Consider the following 19,777-nt stretch of genomic DNA (forward strand, 5'->3'; position numbering starts at 1 on the left):
ACGCACACACACCCATCCACGTGCACACCTGCACACACGCACATACACACCCATCCACGTGCACACCTGCGCACACACACCCATCCACGTGCACACACGCACACACACCCATCCACGTGCACACCTGCACACATGCACACACACACACACCCATCCACGTGCACACGTGCACACAAGCATATGTCCAGAGAAAACCCGCTGGAGGGTTCTGGATAGACAACCATGGGGTTTTCACAGTGATCAGCTGAGCCCGTGACTCTGTGACCTGATTATCCTCCTCGCTGATTTCCGAGGGGCCTGTAGTAATTCACAGGGTTTTGGAGGAGGTGCTGGCCTCCTAGCCAGAGCGGGGGACAGCAGCATCCTAGCCCCAAAGGCCCACCAGACAGACCCTGGAGATGACCACCAGGGACCAAGAAGGGAAACAGACTGCAGGACAGGCCACGCCCATGGGGCAAAGCAAAGAACCTCCTGCGACCTTGGGAAAACCCAGCACCAGGTGCTGGGCCGCCCAGGTTACCACTTCGCTGTCAAACTTGTCTTTATTTTAATCATTTCAGACAGAAATATATGTGTCCCTGCAGAAGCAGAACAATTTCACTTTGCGTGTTTTATCACGTTCAGCCCAAAAAGCAGCCCAGGACCATCAGGGTCCACGTGCAGCTGTCCCCTCTGGGTTCTTCTGTCCCTTCAGGCTTTCTCTGTGTCCTCCTTTGCTGTCCGTACGGCAAGGAGAGGAAGGGGTGGGGCGAGGATCTGGCCACAGACTCCCCGGCACTAGTTGGTGTCCTGAGCAGCCCAGAGCCCGGCTCACTTCCTGGGGAAAGAGAGGTTCCCGGAGCTCCTGGAACAAGTGACCGGGACGTTCTGAGCACCAGCCACACCCACCGGTGCATCCTCCTTATTCTGGTGGGAGTGTTGACCCGGGGCCAGGGGGCGGCGGCTTCAGACCCGGGGCCAAAAAGCCCAGCACAGCCCCTGACAAACCCAGCAAGTGCTGGTTCGGGCAGGAGAAGAAAAGGCTGGTGGCAGCGGACGGCGTGGAGCTGCCCAGCTCGGCCTTGACAGGACGGCCCCCTCTGTGAGCTGAGGCCAGCCACCCTGTTGGCAACTCCACAAGAGAGCAAACAGCCGGAAAACAGGGGGGTCTGGGGGGCACCCCGGCCCGGAAGCCCGACGACAGCACCCGCGGGCGAGTCCTGCAGCTGGAGGAACCCAGAGGCCTCTATTCCCTGGGGCCGCAGCTGCCCGGGGGTCCGTCCTGAGCTAAAAATGGCATGAGGGTCCCTGTGGGGTGCGTGGACCGGGGTCAGGGCAGCTCAGGGAGTATGCTGGGGGGGTTTCCGGCCAGAAGGACAGATGAGAGGGATGGGAGGGCGTCCAGCGGGAACTGGGGGCCCTGGCAAGCTGCCTCCCAGGGCCGGGGGCCACAGGTGGGGTCTCAGGGCCAAGGAGCTCCTTCTTCGTTCTGGGTTCCTTGAAGAGTCACCTGTCTCCCCAGGAGCCTCTCACCAGTCACCATCCGCCGCCCCACGCCAGTCCCGGAAAAGGGAGGGCACATTCTCCTTAATACCCTGGACTCACCGGGGCTTCCCGAGGCTTCCGCCCAGCCCTGGGCACGGTTGGGCCTCGAGGGGACAGACACGCGCTTTACTCAAGGCTCAAAGTAACCAAGGGAGATGAGTGCAGACAAGCTCAGCGACAGGCTTGCGCCAGCCTGCCCGGCCCCCGCCCCTTCACGAGGGCGAGGAGGCCGGCGAGGGCCAGACCACCCTGGCTCAGGGATGCCCAGACTTCCCGAGGACGAGGCTAAGGGGGTAAGAGGCACAACCAGAGGAGGTGCGCAGTGACCATGGTGACCGCCCTGGGGAGATGCTCAGGAAACGCGGCCTCACCCGCCCCCCCAGCTCCTCACCCAGGCCTCCCGCGGCCGCCTCAGAGCCTCAGCTGGGACCCCTGTGGGCGGGGACCCTCGAGTCTCCCCACAGCACTGCCCTCCATCCCTGATCCGAGAAGTCTGACCACTCTCCATCTACCTGGCCCAAGACCCCCACTCCCCAACCCCTCCCCTCACCCGGACCACCACGCGGCCCAAAGGGTAATCCTAACTGTCCCCCTTCCTGCCCCAACACCCCTACTGTTCATTCTCGGCTTCGCAGCCAGAGGGACCCTTTCTAAACCCTGAAGCTGCCCTACCCACCTCCCTCCTGCCCATCCGCAGCACCTGTGCCCACCTCCCGCCCCTCATGTCCATCCATCCCTGCTGGGAGGCCAGCTCCTCCGGGGCAGGGGTTGGTGTCAGTTTTGTCCAGTGCTGTCCACAGAGCCAGAATAACATCGGCACACAGTAGGCGTTCAGAACACAGTCACTGCATGAGGAGACACTCAAGGTACTGAGAAAACCTAGTATATGCCCCTGAGTTAATAGGATCTTAAAAGAGAATTAAGATAATTTCCTAGGTAAATAGTTTAAAGAGTAGACTAGCATGTGAAAAACCAAAATAAGCAAAAACTGGGACTTCCCTGGCGGTCCACTGGTTAAGACTCCGCGCTTCCAATGCAGGGGGAGCGGGTTCAATCCCTGGTTGGGGAGCTAAGATCCCACACGCTGCACAGTGTAGCCAAAAAAACAAAAACAAACCAAAAAAAAACTAAATAAAATTTTTTTTTAATAAGCAAAAACTTCAAAGTTAAATTCCCCTAGAAATAGCAAAACATCAAAAGTAAGAAATGAGTAACAAGAGCTTGTTTTGAAATGTCTGAGTAGATTTCACCCTGGATAACGGGACTTCTGTAAATCGCCCAGAGCGTCCCAGAGGTGAGCCAGAGGTGGGCAGGAGTGAACCAAATCAGACAAGTGGACAGACGGCAACTGGGCTCTCAGTCTCAGGTCTGAGGCCCAGCTCGGGGTCCTGCTGCCTTTGCTGTAGGGGGTCAGTCTCAGAGGCCAGCCCAGCGTAGCTCAGGGAGCTGGTGGAAAACAGCTCACTCGACCTCAGCCTCAGCATCAGAGGGACCAGGCGCAGCCCCCTACCTCCCAAAGCCCCCCTCCCTCCAGAGCCGAGAAGTCTGGACAAGTGGCCAGGGAGGGAAGCGCGTGGCCTCGGCGCCCCCTGCTGTCCAGGCCGGGCACTGCCAGTCCTGCCAACAACCCCTGGGCCCGCCCAGGTGAGAGCAGCCAGCACAGGCTGCCCTTGACGGAGGGGGCAGGCAGGCGCGGAGAAACTCCTGCCAACGTCAGCAGTGGCTCAGCCAGCTCCACGCACAACACGGGTCAACGGCCTCCAGGGGGTTACGGGGAGGGTCACAGGGAAAGCACAGCCGTGTCCCCGCTTCCCTCCACGGTTCTGCACTGGACATGCCACCACGAGCCACGGCCACACAGATGGAACTGTGCAGACGCGTCCTCTGGTGTCCACCTGCTCCCGTGACACCTGCACACCGCGAGGCAGCGGCAGGGCGTTCCAGCACGAGCCAATCGCACCGTGGGCAGGAGAGGTGGCCTCGTCTGGGAGCCTCGCGACACGCTGCCTTGAACTGCTGCCTGTCTCCTGGTCCACACGATGCCGTCTCAGACACGAGGGATGCTGAGTCTCGGGACACCTGTGTCTTCAGTGTCCCTAGTAACGGCGGACACTCCCCTGTGCTTGGCAAGAGTCCGGCCGCTTCACGCCTGCACCAACATTCACGCCGTCCGCCAGTCTCTTCCACTCCAGACCTCCTGGGGTGTGGACCTCACTGGCTGCAATTTGCCCCCCTGGTGACTAATGTGCTTGGAAGCCTTTCCGAGGCTGCATCTGCCACGTGGCTCATCTCTCATCAGAGGCCTGTTTGAATCTCTTGCCCGCTTTACCTTGGTAGGTGTTGTGAGGAGCCTCCAGGGGTCACGGCACTCGTGTCCCCCCCGCCCCCGTCCTTGCCCTCGAGGGAAGGTGCGCTTACATGAACATAGGTTCTGAGTATTCGCTGAGTCAGAGTCAGCCTTGGGCTTTATGGTTAGTGCTTTTCGTGTTCAGCTTAAAAAGTCTTTCCCTCCCCAACACCACGGACATGTGCGTCTACTTTATCCCCTACTAACTCGCGTTTTACCCTTCCCAGAGAGATCTGCGACCCAGCTGGATTAACTGTGTTTGCGCGGCGTGAGGGAGAATCAGGTTCTCTTTCACTCTCTTTTTCCATGTAGACCCCTATTTACCCCAGCACCACTGAAAAGACCACACTCACCCCTGCTCTGCACACACGGCCCGACGTCCACAGGTGCTGGGTCTGTTTCTTGCTCTCTCTCCTACTCCACTGTCTATCTGTCTATCCATCTATCTGTGTGCCGCCACTTCCACAGTTTTACGTTTCTCTAACTTTATAATAAGTTTCAGCAGCTCATAGAGGAAGTCTTCCTACCTTATTCTTCTTCAAGAATATCTTAGCTACACTTGGCCCTTTGCATTTCCACAGAATTTTTAGAATCATCTTAAGTTCCACAAAACAGCTGTTGGGATTTTGGTTAAAATTAAATTGAATCTGCATGTCACTTTCAAACTGTGTCCACATCTGATTTTTGTATAGTGACCATATACCCAGCAACCTTGCTAAACTTACTCATTAATTTTAAGAATCCATAGATTCGGATTTTTCCATGTTACGATCACATCATGGGAGAATAATCACACTGTCATTTTGCTTTGCAAGTTTTCTAACTTCCATTGTTCTACTTTCTTAGTACACTGACTAGGACTTGCAGTAAACATTTAAATGGAAATGGTAACAGCAGACATCTTTCCTCGCTTGATCTCAAAGGGAAAGCTTAAGTCTGACACATGCTATAGGCTTTTTTATATCCTTATCAGGTTAAGGAGGTTCCCCTTAATCCCTATTTTGTTAAGGTTTTTTTTTAACCATGAACAGATATTGAATTTTACCATATGCCTTTCCTGCTTCTGTTAAGATGATATATGATTTTTCTACTTTGTTAATGTGGTGAATTACACTGACTGATTTTCAAATGTTAAAAAAACACTGTCCTTGGAACAAACATGAACAGCTGGATCCAGGAGACATGATGTAGTTTAGGACCTTCCACCTCTCTCACCAGTGAGCTGCCCCATAACCCTCCTTTCCTCTAAGGTGTCTCTCAGGTTTTGGTGCCAAGGTTTTTGGAGGCCTCATAAAATGGGTTAGGAAGTAACGCCTCTTTACTGATTGTTTTGATAGTTTTCTGTTTCATTAATTTCTGCTTTGACCTTCATCACTGTCCAGCTTCTACTTCCTTTGCGTCTGTTTTACAGCTCTTTTTCTAACCTCTTGAGGTGACTTCCTACTTTCCTTCATGTCTAACATTCGCTCATAAAGCTACAAATATTCCTCTAAGCTCAGTTTTAGCTACATCCCACAGGCTTAGATGTATTTTCTTTATCATTCAGAATATATTCTAATTTCCACAGTGATTCTTCTTTGAACGCTAGATCACTCAGCCTCTCACTCTGGACGTGAGTGCGGTATCTCCTCTTTGCCACTGGTTTCTGCTACACCTGCCTGTGGCCAAGGACAGACTCTGGGTGAAGAGACGTCCATATCTGTTGAGACTTGCTTTATGGCCCAGCACATGGTCAGCTTTCCTACATGTTCCACGGGGAGGAAAGGATGAATTTACTGGGTACCGCACACGTGAGTCCAGCAGGTCAAGCTGGTCACATCCTTTACCTCTTACTGAACTTTTCCTGCTCAGTCTGCCAATTACTCAGCAAGGAGTTAAAAAATCTCCTACTGTGAGTACAGATTAGTCCAGTTCTGTTCCTACTTCTGCCAGTTTTTGCTATAGACATGTTGAGACTGTGTCACTGAATGCAAACAGAATGTATAGCCGCAGCTCCCTGCCGCCTCACTATGACGAAGGCCCCCTGTCTACCTGTGGGGCGCCCTGCCTGGGAGTCCCCTTCGAGGTCAGTGCGGCCCCGCTTCCAGCCCTCTGATTAGTACTGCACAGCGTCTCCTCTTCCGTTCTTCCATTCACGTTTGATGTGTCCCTAGCAAACAGCATAACCAGACTTTTAATGCTGCCCTAACAGTCTCTCCTTTCTAACTGGGATATCTGACCCCTTTACCGTATTGTAACTGCCAGCACAGTTGGACTGAACCCCCTCACGGAGGCTGCCTACTTGTCCTTCCTGCTCTTCGCCTTTTGTCTCTCCTTTCCTCCTGTCTCACCTTCTTTCAAATTCAATATTTTTTATTATTCCATTTTTTTCCTTCTATTAATTTAAAATTTACTTATTATTTTACTGTCTTAGGCTACCCTGCAGATTACAACATGCATCCTTACCTTATAAAAATTGAATCTTTTTTTTTTTTTAAATCTTCTATATCCCTACTGATTTTTTTAATTTTTATTTATTTATTTATTTTTGTCTGCGTTGGGTCTTCATTGCTGCTCACGGGCTTTCTCTAGTTGTGGCGAGCGGGGCTACTGTTTGTTGCAGTGCACAGGCTTTTCATTGCGGTGGCTTCTCTTGTTGCAGAGCACGGGCTCCGGACGCACAGGCTCAGCGGCCATGACTCACGGGCCCAGCCGCTCCCAGTAGTTGTGGCACACGGGCTTCGTTATTCAGCGGCATGTGGGATCTTCCCGGACCAGGGCTCGAACCCATGTCCCCTGCATTGGCAGGCAGATTCTTAACCACTGCACCACCAGGGAAGTCCCTAAAAATTGAATCTTAATCACACCTTTACCCTCTTCCTAGTGGAGATAAGCACCCAGAAACACCTGACCTCCATTCCCCTCGCCAGTGCTCATCCTGCTGTGCTGTAATTTAATTTCAGGTACTTTCAAACCAAACAAAACACAATTCTTCTTGATTTACATAGTCACCACTCATTTGGATTGATTGATACATTCATCATTTTATCGCCCCGTTCTGGGCAGTCCTTCCTGGGTCCTCCTCCTCGCCCAGCGTTTAGAGGGCCCTCCGTCTGAGTCTGCTCCAGGAGGCCCAACCTAAGACACGGTGTCCCGAGGGCCCAGGAAGTGGACTCGGAACCGGCCTCGTGCAGAGAGCCGGGCTGGTGGCAGCTGTATGCAGAGGCCCCGGCAGGGACAATTAAAGACAAGATGTGAAAGCTGGTGCCTCTGGGGAGGGGGCCAAACAAGGGTGTGAGGCCCAGGAGTGGGGATGGCCCAGCGGCCGCCTAGCACACCTGCCGAAGAGTGTGGGAGAGAGGGAAGGACAGACAGACAGGGCGCTCGACAGGCTTCCCAAAGGCGGGTGTTAACATAATCTGTGCTTCTACATTTTGAAGTCTTCAGGCAAAAAGGTAGCAAAGATTGAATCCCATGTCTCTAACATACTACTTTGCCAAAAGAGGTTCACAGGTGATAGAAAGATCGTGTGCTCTGCAGCCCGTGGTCTAAAGAACACTGTGCCTGCACGCAGCTTCTCATCTGTGAAATGGGGACACTCAGAGGGAAAGGGTAGGGGAGGTCCGGCCTGCCCTCAATCAGCCACGCAGATAACAGTAGACCCCTGGGTGTCTGTCGCGATAAGAAGTAAGCGGTGACCGCAGGGCCTGGAGCGCTTGTCCGGAAGCAGACCTCGAGCCACCACCAAGCCACACGCGCTGGCTCCTGGTCCCCTGGGTCTCAGGCCCCTGCAGAGACCCTTCTCCCAGAACGATGCAGAGACGACACCTGGCCAAACTCCCAAAGGGAGAATGCAGGCTTGGCGGGGACCCCCCTTCTCGGGACCCCAGAGCCCCGAGGCCCTGCGCGGGGGCCTGTTCCGGCCTCAGGGCCGCCTGGGGCTGCCCCACGGCCGCTCCCGCTCCCACCTCCCAGGACCACGCGCCCCGCTGCCCCAAAACCCACCCAGGGCTCTCTGAAAACCCTCTGGAATCAGTCCCCCTTCTCATCTGGATAATGAGGTGATTTCAAGGCCCTTTCTAGCTCTAACAGCCAAAGATTCCAGCTTAGCATCAGAACACAAATTAACTTACCGTTTTAAGCAAAAAAAAACACCCAAAGTCAATTTATTCCAGATAATTGTTATTGAGTTTGTAAGAAATTATGGTTAATTTTTAAAACATTACTGAACTCAAACAGATATTTGCATACGCATACTCACAGCAGCATTAGCCACATTAGCCAAGAGGTGGGAGCTACCCAAGTGTCCATCGTCAGACAGATGGATAAACACAATGTGGTCCATCCATAGAGTGGAATATTATTCAGCCTTAAAAAGGAAAACAGGGTTTCCCTGGTGGCGCAGTGGTTGAGAGTCCACCTGCCGATGCAGGGGGCGCGGGTTCGTGCCCCGGTTCGGGAAGATCCCACATGCCCGGAGCGGCTGGGCCCGTGAGCCATGGCCGCTGAGCCTGCGCGTCCGGAGCCTGTGCTCCGCAACAGGAGAGGCCACAACGGTGAGAGGCCCAAGGCCCGCGTACCGCAAAAAAAAAAAAAAAAAAAAAGGAAAACAATTCTGACACCTGCTACAACACGGGTGAACTGCAAAGATACTCTACTAAGTGAAAAAAGCCAGACACGAAAGTCAAATTCCTGAAGGCAGAAAGTAGGACAGTGGGTGCCAGGGGCTGAGGGAGGGGAGGGGGAGTGAGTGAGTGAGTGAGTGATGGGCACTGAGTTTCAGCTGTAGGAGGTAGGAGCCTTCCGGAGTTGATGGGTGATTTTTGCAAAATGATGTGAATGTACTTATTGCCCCAAACTGGACACTTAAAAATGGTAAATTTTATGCTCTATTTTACTACAATTAAAATATATATCTATTGACACCCTAGACAAAGGCAGAAAAAAGCCACAAAGAAGATATTTTCAAAACCTTTATCTGACAAAGGATTTGTATCCCCAAAATGTAAAGAACTACTGCAAAATCTATTTTAAAATAATAAAATAAATAAAATAAAAATTTAAGAACTACAAGAAGGACATGAAGAGGCTACTAATTCAAAAACGAGAAAAGCTGAGCAGCCAAAGGGCCCACGACGGAGCACTCAGCCTCACTCACAGTCCGTGAGATGCAAAGTAAAATGAGTTGGCATCTTATTGAAACGGAAAAATTTCAGTTTGACAGTACCAAGTGTCGGGGAGCAGGGTAGCAAGGCCCCTGGTCCTGCTGGCGACCAGAGCCTGGGTGAGGCTCGGCCGAGACTGTCACAGCAACTGACTCCCCAGAACACGCTCTCACAGCCCCGGCTGTGCACACGGGCACCTGCGTGACACTGTCCGCTGCAGCTCCTCTCAGAGAGGTCTGTTCCCAACCTTCTATCACGTGGCCGGCAATAGCAGAATGGATAAAAATTTGTGACATGTTCATAATGGAATGCTACATAACAAGTAAAATAAACTAAAACTACAAGGTAAAACTTGAAAGCATAATACAATGTTATAAAAGTGGCAGAATAAGACATGCAGTGCGATTACATCTGTGTAAAACTTTAAAACACACAAAATGAACCAGTGAAAGGACCACGGCTGCCAAGGTCCAGGGCGAGCAGGGAGGGACGACCAGGCGGGGCACCTAGGATTTTAGGGCAGTGAGACCGCTCTGTGTGACACTGTGATGGTGGCTGCGGGACCTCAATCCATCTGTCCAAACCTTTAGAATGTACAGCACAAGGAGTGGCCTCCATGCACGCTACGCAACCTAAACTAATAATCATGTACCCAGCACAGCGGCACATGGGAACTCTCTGTACTTCCTGCTTAACTTTTCTGTAAACCCCTAACTGCTCTGAGAGTAAAGTCTATTAATTTTTTAAGGATTACAGATCAAAGAAGAGAACCACACAAGAGGATACTCTCGATACGTGTGGATCAATATCATATCTTTAAAGGGGGTATGGGGCTTCCCTGGTGGTGCAGTGGTTAAGAATCCGCCTGCCAATGCAGGGGACACAGGTCTGAGCCCTGGTCCAGGAAGATCCCACGTGCTGTGGAGCAACTAAGCCCGTGAGCCACAACTACTGAGCCTGCACTCTAGAGCCCGCAAGCCACAGCTACTGAGCCTACACGCCACAACTACTGAAGCCCACACACCTAGAGCCCATGCTCCGCAACAAGAGAAGCCACCGCAAGGAGAAGCCTGTGCACCATAACGAAGAGCAGCCCCCGCTCACCGCAACTAGAGAAAGCCCACGTGCAGCAACGAAGACCCAATGCAGCCAAAAATAAACAAATGAATAAATAAAATGTTTTTATTAAATAATAAAAAAATAAATAAAGTGGGTATGAAATAGAGCAGGACCCTGGGGGGCCTCCCGGGGATGCATCCCCCAGTGCCTCCCCCCACCTCTTGTTTGTAGAAAAGCTTTAGCCTCCTAGGCCCTCCCCAAATTCCAAACAGCAATTTTAACCAGAGAAGTGAGAAAATGCAGAATCAAAAGAAAACAGTCGAGCAAGACTAAACAACAGTTTAGCCACTGAACAGTGTCAAGGACCTCTAGGTCCTCCTCAAGGGCTCTAGATAACTTCCTGAGCTGTATCCTTGAGCTGTTTTGCAGATACTAAAACCCCCACCAGGTGGAAGAAGTTATGCAGGCTGCCCACCAGCACGTAGACCCCCAACTGGCTGGAAGGTTGATGGTTGACATTCCTGAAACATCACCCAGTTACCTCACCACCAACCAATCAGAGGATTGTGCACAAGCTGATCACATACCCCATGACCCCCTACCTTACACTGTCTTTAAAAGCCCTTCCCTGAAATCCACTGGGGAGTTTGGGTCTTTTGAGCATGAGCTACCCATTCTCCTTGTCTGGTGCCTGTACTCTCCTTCCCCACAACCCAGTGTCAGTAGATTAGCTTTTCTGTGCATTGGGCAAACGGACCCAAGTTTGGTTTGGTAACAGGCAATGATAGGCCCCCAGAGGGTTCTTGTGTCTCTTACGGCATCTGGCACGTAAGGCAGGACGGGACACACCGGGATGCTTTGTAGACCAAGGAGCAGTGGAAGAGGGTCCGGACGGGGCAGGAGTGGGTGGGGCAGGGGAGGAGCCAGGTGTGCATAGAAGCCCCACTTGAAGATTGAGTTTACAGGAGAGGGAGAGGTGGTAGAAAATGGGTGGGATTCAAAGGAGATTCAGACGTATCATTTTTTAAAACCTGGAGAATAAACGAAGAAACCGTAAAATGAAGTTACCTCAAGATCATCGAGGGAGCGGGTGATGCTCAGCCTCCTGGACCTCCCGAAAGATCTCCGGGCAGAGGTACGCTGAGCCGGTGGTAGGAGTCCAATGCCCCGCCCAAACTTTGAGCCCTAAAACAAGAAAAAGACGTCGTTACCCTCTTGGGAGGAGACACTAGTTCTGCCCGACACACCGCCTGGAGGGACCGGAGGAGAGGAGGCCTCAAGGTCGTCCAGGTCAACCTCACATTACGAACGAGTCACCACAACCAACAACGCAAAGTTGAAAAAAGGAGTCATCCCAGGGCCCCCGAGCGTTTGCTGTGCCACTTCCAGCTATGTGTCCAGAGGACAACCCCAGCCTCAAACTCCTCATCCAAGGGCAACGGAAAAACATGTGCGCATGTCTAGGAAAGCACAAGTGGGCGGAGGAAATCATTAGTAATATAAAGGCTGGTTTTCAGCAAGCTCGTGCTTTCACATAATTTTAGAAGCATTTTAGGAAATTAAAGAATCTCTAGACATTCAGCTGGTGTCTGAAGACCAAACCAACCCAAATGCATGAAATAACCAGCCATTAAAGCATCTCACTCTTTCTCTGGGAAATGGCCAGAATTAATTCACTGTTGTTATGCCACACATCTCCCCAAATGTGGTTCCAGCAAATGTCATCACATTTTAAAAATAAAAAGCATCACAGCTGAAAATCTCTGACTTCCTGGGTACTCAAAATCCTAAGTGACCGGCTTCGGGCATAAAGGAAGCTACGGGTTTCTAAAGACTGCGAGGCCTCAGGCTCTCTGCTCCCCACCTGCGTAGGGACCCGGGCATCTTGCAGAAAGACAAAACCTTGCAGCACTCCCTTATAAAGCTCTCTGGGCTATGTTTCTGCACGGCCAACCTCGCAGACACCACCCCCCGCAGAGCAAGCCGGAGGGAGAGAAAGATCCAGAACGAACTAACAGGGAAAGAGAGGGAGGGAGGGAGACACAGAGACACAGAGAGCGGGCGGAGACAGAGGGAGAAAGGAGCTGACTCAGGGAGAGAAGACGCAGAGACAAGCCAAGGCTCCATCTCAGATGCGTCGTCACCACCACCACCAGCACAGGGAAAGAGAGGGAGGGAGGGAGACACAGAGAGCGGGCGGAGACAGAGGGAGAAAGGAGCTGACTCGGAGAGAAGACGCAGAGACAAGCCAAGGCTCCATCTCAGATGCGTCGTCACCACCACCACCAGCAAGGGGCTCCCCGGGCGTGGTATCGCGTCACCATATGTGCTCAGCAAACCCTAGCATCCCAGCAAGAGCCCAAGAGAGAAGCCTTGTGCACACTGTCCCAGCAAACGCATCCTCCGTCTCCGCGTGTCCACACCAGGCAGTGCTGTGCCGCCAGCCTGCCCACCCGCAGTCCCCAGGCCGGTGGCGGAAAACAAGGGTGACACAGAGGGTGCTGGGAGCACAGAGGGCAACAGACGCCCCACGGGGCTGCCGTGGAGCTGGGGCTAAGGGCAGGTGGGGGCCACTGGAGGGAAGAAGGCAGCGAGGGTGCCCGGCCACAGCCAGACCCCCACGGGCTCGAGAGCGTCACTCTGCAAGGGACAATGGCCACGGAGCCGTGCAGAGGTGAGGCTGCATCTGGGCTGGGGCTCGGCCGGGATGCCTCTAAGAAATCAAGCTGCACAGACGACCTGCCTGTCCCCAGATGGGCCCGGGGGACGGTCGCGCTGCCTCTTGAAAGCGGAGGAAAAGCTTGTTTACAGCGCGAGTGTGGCTCGGAGCCTCGTCTCCGAGAACCCCACCACTGCCCCGAGCTGGGTGAGCCTGTGGTTCCAGGTGTGCTTCCACTCCCGGGGACAGGCGCCCCAGGCCCTGCCCCACAGGGCTGCTCTGTGACCACTGATAAACCCACTCAGGCCTTGTCAAGACCCACACCCTTCCCCGCATCTGTGTCCAAGTCCCCCCCCCGCCGTCTCCGCCCCCACCCCACCCCGGGAGCAGCACCCCGTGCTCACTGCGGGGCCTTGTTAGCAAGTTACTAAATTTGACATATTCTCGAGAAAGATTTGTCTAAGAAATATGCCCCAAAAATATGCCCAAAGCTGAGTCTATGTGTAAAATGTACCTGGAGCCCAGCGATCTCTCTAGAGACCCTCACCCCTGACCCAGGGCCCCTCCTCACCGCACGGTGTGCCCCTTCAAGAGCCCCCTTCAGCCCCTCGCTGGGGGGGCGGGTCCCGAGGCTTCCACTCTCAGCAGGAACTGGAACCACAGGTCCCCAGCACCACCCCCTGCGCCATCTCCCCAGCTGCCTGCAAGCCGCCGGAGCAGCAGGGGCCTTTGCTCTGTGTGTGCTCCCTTCTGGGACCACCTGCCTGGCCGGCTGGCATATGCTCAGAGAACACACAAGAGCAAAACTGCGTGGGGACCCGGGTGCCCAGTAACAGGGAGCCCATCACTGGGGACAGGGGGTCCACGCGGCCGGAAGGAAAGCAGCCGTCTACACGTGGCCGTGCACGGGCGCGTTGCGGGACTGGGACCTCAGAGAAGGAAGAACGCCTACAGAGGTGTGAATCGACCCCGTGGTGACTCTTCACCAACAGGGAGAAGCTTCAGCTCTTATCCGGCTGCTCCTCAGCGAAAGTCCCTGCCCCCCACCCCGGTGCATGAAGACGGCTGTGCATCAATAAACTCTGGAAAATCCCCGCTGATCCGGCGCCCCCTGATGGCACTACATCACTCACTCTCCCCAGAGAGAACTAAACGGTAGCGATTAGGCAAAAATGGCTACAAATCCGCTTTCTTCAAAGTCAACTCCACTTCTTAAATCGCAAACAACTCATCTCATCGCTTGCAAAGGCGAGGGGCTGAGGGCTGCCCCAGCTCCGCCGCTCTGCCCGCAAGCGCCCCGAACGAGGGCCGGCCGCCGGCATGGACCTCAGCGTGAGCCCTTCGCGCTCCTGGACCCTGCTCTGGATGGTCAACTCAGAACAGGAGGGCGGAGGACCCCTGAGGGAAGCCTTCGAGAGGAGAAACAGCCAGCAGATGGAGTGAGGGCAGAACCGGGCCGCTGACGCCTGCCCACCTGCCCACCGCCCAGGGAGAGGTCTCATTTTAGCACAAGCAGTGACCTGGACCAGCCAGTCCAGCCTCCTCAACCTACAGATGAGAACCCGGCAGCCAGTGAAGGGCCTGCTCGGGCCCACACGGCCAGCAGGGCCCAGACCCAGATCTCATTGCGCCACAGTCAGAACCAGAAACTCCTAACTTAAGGGTGTAAACACTAGACCAGAAGCCCCAGTGGGGCAAGGGCTGTGTCCCCCCTCAACAGCGTGTGCCTGGCACACAGCAGGTGCTCAGTAAGCACTTACTGAACAAATTAACCAAGGATGCCATTTAGCTTAAAACAGAGACCAGGGGTTTCCCTGGTGGCGCAGTGGTTGCGCGTCTGCCTGCCGATGCAGGGGAGCCGGGTTCGCGCCCCGGTCCGGGAGGATCCCGCGTGCCGCGGAAGACCAGATCGTCTGAAGACCTGCCCAAGAGAAGCCGAGGAGTAGGATTTCCGGCTGACATACTTACTTCTCCCGTCATATCAGTCAGAAAGCAAAACCACAGCAACTGCTCAACAGAGAATTTCCCACAAAGAACTGCTAACCAGGAATCAGAGAACTGAAAGGGCAGAAAGAGACTCCAAGATGCCAGGACGGGAAGCGGCTGCACCCCCGGGGCTGGGACAGTATGGGAAGAGGAGGACTTCTTTAAACTCTGCAGCCAGATGAGGGGCAGGTGGGACCCGGACCTCGGACCTCAGAAGGGGGGCACAGGCAACGGCTGGGGTCTGGGGGGTGACAAGGCCCCGGGCAAGGCGGGGAAACCGCAAACTGGACTCAGCGGCAGCGGCAGGAGGACCCTCCTCCTCTCGCCTGGCCGCTGGGAGCAGAGCCAGGTGGGGACCCAGCTGGCAAGGGGAAGAGGGCACAGACCCCCGTCCCAGAGCCCATCACAGAAGGCGGGCTTGGGGCTGAGGGACAACAGCTGAGTAACAAGCACACCTTGTGAGATCTGGTTCCTACAAAACTCTCCATATCAGGAAGAATCCTAAGCCCAAAATCAAATCAATTTTAAAATCAACAAAATTCCATTTCCAACACAACACTGGACAAACACAGAGTGGTGACTCTGGAATAACGTGTGGGAGCTGAAGAAGGGCTCCCGGTCACAGTGAATCACCTTCTCGAGAAAGAACCCAAGACTGGGTGTCCTGCTCAAGGAAGAAAAGGGTGAATATGTAGGAAAGGACATCCAACTCGAGACAGAAAATTAAGGAATATGTTTGTTTATTCAATAAATATCTAAGAGCCAGGCAGTCATCAAGAGTGAAAACCTTAAAAAGACAGAAACAAAGTGTGTGGCAAAACTTCCAAGCCAATAAAGGAGGTGATGAAGAAAGCAGGAAAACCAACAACAGCCTTGAAAACAAAACACACAAAGGCAGGAAAGGAGGAGAGAGCCTAGGAAAAAACAGACTTACAGAAAGTACACAGTAACATCATGGAACCAAAACTACACATGCCAGTAATCCCAATAAATATAAATGGACTAAATTTGCCAATTTATTACGGTCTTACTCTTGAATCTCAGAATGTCAAATTGGATCAGGAAAAACATCCAACTACCTGCCACTCATAGTAACAATCCTAGAACATGGAGAAATGGAAAAGTTTAAATAAAAGGACAGAAAATGCTGACTCAGAGAAAGCTTGTGTAGCTATGTTAATAACAGACAAAACAGATTTCATCTCTAACAGGGTTTTTAAATAAGAGATTCAATACACCAAAAAGGGAAGAAAGTGAGGAAGAAGAGGAGGAAAAGGGGGAGAAAAATGCCACCACTGATTTTATAACTTGATGAGGTTAGACTCAACTTGATACCAAAACCAGACAAAAACAATGAGAGAAGGGAACACTATAAGACAGTCTTACTCATAAACACAGATTCAAAAATTCTACAAAAATACTAGCAAACCAAACCCATTAGTGTATAAAATGATAAGCACAAGTTAGGCTTATCTCAGGAATGCAAGCATGTTCAATATTCAAAACTCTATCAGTGTAATATACCACGTTAGCATTTTAAAGGAGGAAGCCCATTTGATTGTCTCAGCGGACACAAAAAGAACCAAAAAACAAAGGCCAAAATTCAACACCCGTTCATGATGACAAGTATTAACAAATACGAACAGAAGTAATCCTGGCAAGGCAGCTGCACAAAGAAAGCAGTGAATCAATTGTACTTTTATATATCACAAAAGTTAACATTTACCATTTTTAAGTAGGTACCCATTTACAATAGTAATAAAATGTATAAGGTACCTAGGAATAAATCTGGCCAAATAATCTAAGAAAAAATCTAATTAACAACATTTATGAAGGTAGCTATAAAACTTTACTGAAAGAAAATAAAGAAAACCTAAATAAATGAAGAGAGGTACCATTTTCATGGCTAGGAAGACTCAATATCCTACATATGTCAGTTCTCCCAATAAAAAAGTCAATAGCATTTTTTTTTTTTTTTGGAGAATTTATTAGCTGACTGTAAAATGTATATGAAAGAGCAAGCCTCAAAAAAAAAAAAAAAAAAAGAGCAAGGCTCAAGCAAAGCCAAGATCGGATAAGGTGATTCGGCCTATCAGATACAAAGACTTACTACAAAGGTACAATTTTGAAGGTAAAGTGCAGTTGGGGTATTGACAGTGGAGGACAGAGAAGTGAGACCCACGTATGTGAACACACGGCACACGGCAGAGGGCACCACTGGGCCTCGTGAGAGCCTGAACTTAGGGCTCCAACAACTGGTCGTCCACATAGAGGAAAAAATTAACTTGCCACCCACCTATATTCCATTCACAAAAATCAACTCCAAAACATTTTAGGGGAAAAAAGGAGAAAATCTTTCTGTCCTCAGGGTAGTAGTGAATGTGCTATGTCAAAAGTGCAAGATAAAGGCTGACAAGCTGGACGACATTAAAGTCAAGAACTTCTGTTCATCAAAATGCCACAGCACATGGAACACGGAGAGGGCATTCGTGGAACGCTTGTAATCGGCAAAGGTTAATGGCCAAAATCTGTAACTCCTACCAATTGGAAAGACAACCCAACAGAAAAATGGGCAAAGTTTTCAGTAGGTCCCTCACAAAGAGGAAATCAAATCTTTGTGCTCGAGGGAATGCAAACTAAAGCCGCAACAAGATACCATTTCACAACTAATAGATTGGCAAAAACTGGAGGAGTCTGACGAAGGCAAGCTTCAGCAAGGATGTGGCGCGATCTGAGTTCTTACAGTAGCTGGTACGGGACTGCCAGGAAAACAGCATGTTTCTGCACGGTTACAGCATTCTGAGCAAACTGTACTGAGACTTGGGACCTGTACTAGAAGTTTCCACGTCCTGGGACTCAGCGGTTAAATTATGACCAAACAGATGGTGAGAACTCCAGGTGAGACTGACATTTCAAAGGAATGAGGCCTGGAACATCTCCCAGAGAGGCTGATCTTATGTCCCTCCTGGAGACACCCACCTGCACTGCAAAGGGTGAGAGGAGAGACCCAGGATTTTTCCCCTGTCTAGAAAGAGGATTTGCTTAGAGTAACGGTTTCTCTCCCCCTTAAGGAGGGGAAGGGGGCAGCACGTGTATCATCTCCTGGATACCTGTTTGGGGAGTTGAGGGGTGGTACCCGATGTGGTTCTTATTGCTCCAGGCCAGAGCAAGGACTGGGCCCGGGGAACCACTGTCGTATTGTGCATCAGTAATTAAAGCTGTGTCTGCTCCAGAGACCTGTCTACTGTCAACATGAATGGATACAGAGACCAAAAGCTTAACACCCGGCCCTGATACAAACCAGCCATTCCATTCTTTGGATAGACCCTGAGAAATGCCTTCATACACACGCCCGGAGACGTGTGCGAGAATGTTCACCAAGGCGTCATCAGTCATTTTGTTAACGGCTCCGTGTGTGTGTGGTGGTGGTACACTCACACGATGGAATGTTACAGAGTTAGGATGGTGAACTGCAGCTGCAGATGGTACCATGGATAAACCTTTGAAATGATATTCAGTGATTTCAAAACAGGTTGCATGAGACTGTGTTATAAAGCCATTTTTATAAAGCTGAAGAAACAGCAAAACCAATCAATAAGGGATTCAAGCACTTCAAACACTTCTGATTCTGGCAGTGGCCACTTAGCTCTTAATACTCTCACTTTTCCTGGAAACTCTACAAAACCAAAGAGCAGTAAGGGTGGCATTGCTTTGTGTCTCTGCTCCTTTGGTCCTGTTTCCTTCACTTCAGTGTCCCCCACTCTCCGTCCTACAGACCGTCCAGCTCTGGGAAGCCGTGCCCTACCTATTCCAGGAGAGCCCAAGAGCTTCTCCCCTGCTCCCCCAGCACCTCCACCGGCCTGGGTCTCAAGGTCCACATGCAGCACCGAGCCCCCCAGAGAGCGCTCAGTGCACGCGGTCAGAAGGAAGGCCTTGCAAGGAGCCCAGAGTGCCCTTCCCAGCCCGGCCCCGGCCCCTCTGCCGGGTGGTGTTATCTCCCCCAGACCCGCTGACTCTCTCTCCATTGTTTGCTTCCTTTCCTCTTGCTTGGGCAGACAGTGATGCAATGTTGCCCAAGGGCATTGTTTACAAGGCGTGAAGATCAAAGCTGCTGTTTTTAGAGGGAATTATATCATGGGGCCCTAACCTGGCCTTTTTAGTATTCTCCAGAATTTTTTTAGAATCTATTTTAAAACTTCCTCTCATTGTACTAGAAAAACTGCACAAGATCTGTCTGTTGAATCCAATACTCTCCGGGCTGGATAGCTGATGAGCCTGTCATTAGCAATGCCATAGAAATACCACTACAGCTTCAGTACCAATCCTCACTTTGTTCTCATTAAAAGAATTAAGAAAGTAATTTTCATTTTTTTCTCCAAAGGCATTATTTTTAGTAAGTAAAATATGTTCAGATTCCCATAATAAAAATATCAAAACAACACAAAATAAAATCATAGTGTCCTGGACCCTTGCCAGTTTTCACTTACTAACCTGAGGTAACTACTATTATCTGTTTGGAGTGTTTCCTTTTAATTTTTTCTATACACTTACATATAAACATATGTATGCTTTAAAATGTCATAGGTTTATTTGGGGGATATTGAAATATGTTACACAAAAGCGGGATCATAATAATATGCGCACGTGACCTGCTTTTGAGCTTCGGGGGGCTTTCCACGTGGGTAATACCCTGCCCCACGCCCCCATGGCAGAGCCCAGAGCCACAGTCCCCTGTGACCAGTGATGGACATCTGGGCTGCATACCTGCCTGTGCAGCCACACTTCCCAGCGCCCCCTGCAGCAGGGCGCAGTCACGTGACGAGGCCTGGACAATAAGAAGCAGCAAAAGAGTTCCTGCAGCTTCTGCTGGGACTCCACCACTCCCCCCTCCTCCTGCAGGCTCCCCCCTCTCCTGCAGGCTCTGCCCCCTCCTGCAGGCTCCCCCCTACTGCAGGTTCCCCCCTCCTCCTGCAGGCTCCCCCCCTCCTCCTGCAGGCTCCCCGCTCCTCCTGAAGGCTCCCCCCTCCTCCTGCAGGCTCCTCCCCCCTGCAGGCCCCC

At 51.7% G+C, this 19,777-nt stretch overlaps 1 protein-coding gene across 4 annotated transcripts in view; it reads right to left on the reverse strand.

The window, feature by feature from the left end:
• The window catches only part of RGS12 (regulator of G protein signaling 12), a 200,486-nt gene that overhangs the window by 142,140 nt on the left and 38,569 nt on the right, over positions 1 to 19,777 (reverse strand). For all 4 annotated transcript variants that reach the window (XM_055086242.1, XM_024119377.2, XM_028492398.1 and 1 more), the window contains exon 3: positions 11,143 to 11,259. In XM_055086242.1, the coding sequence (XP_054942217.1) occupies positions 11,143 to 11,259 (117 nt within the window). The remainder of the gene's footprint in view (positions 1 to 11,142; positions 11,260 to 19,777) is intronic.

Source organism: Physeter macrocephalus, chromosome 7, assembly GCF_002837175.3.
Source record: "Physeter macrocephalus isolate SW-GA chromosome 7, ASM283717v5, whole genome shotgun sequence".
Lineage (NCBI taxonomy): Eukaryota > Metazoa > Chordata > Mammalia > Artiodactyla > Physeteridae > Physeter > Physeter macrocephalus.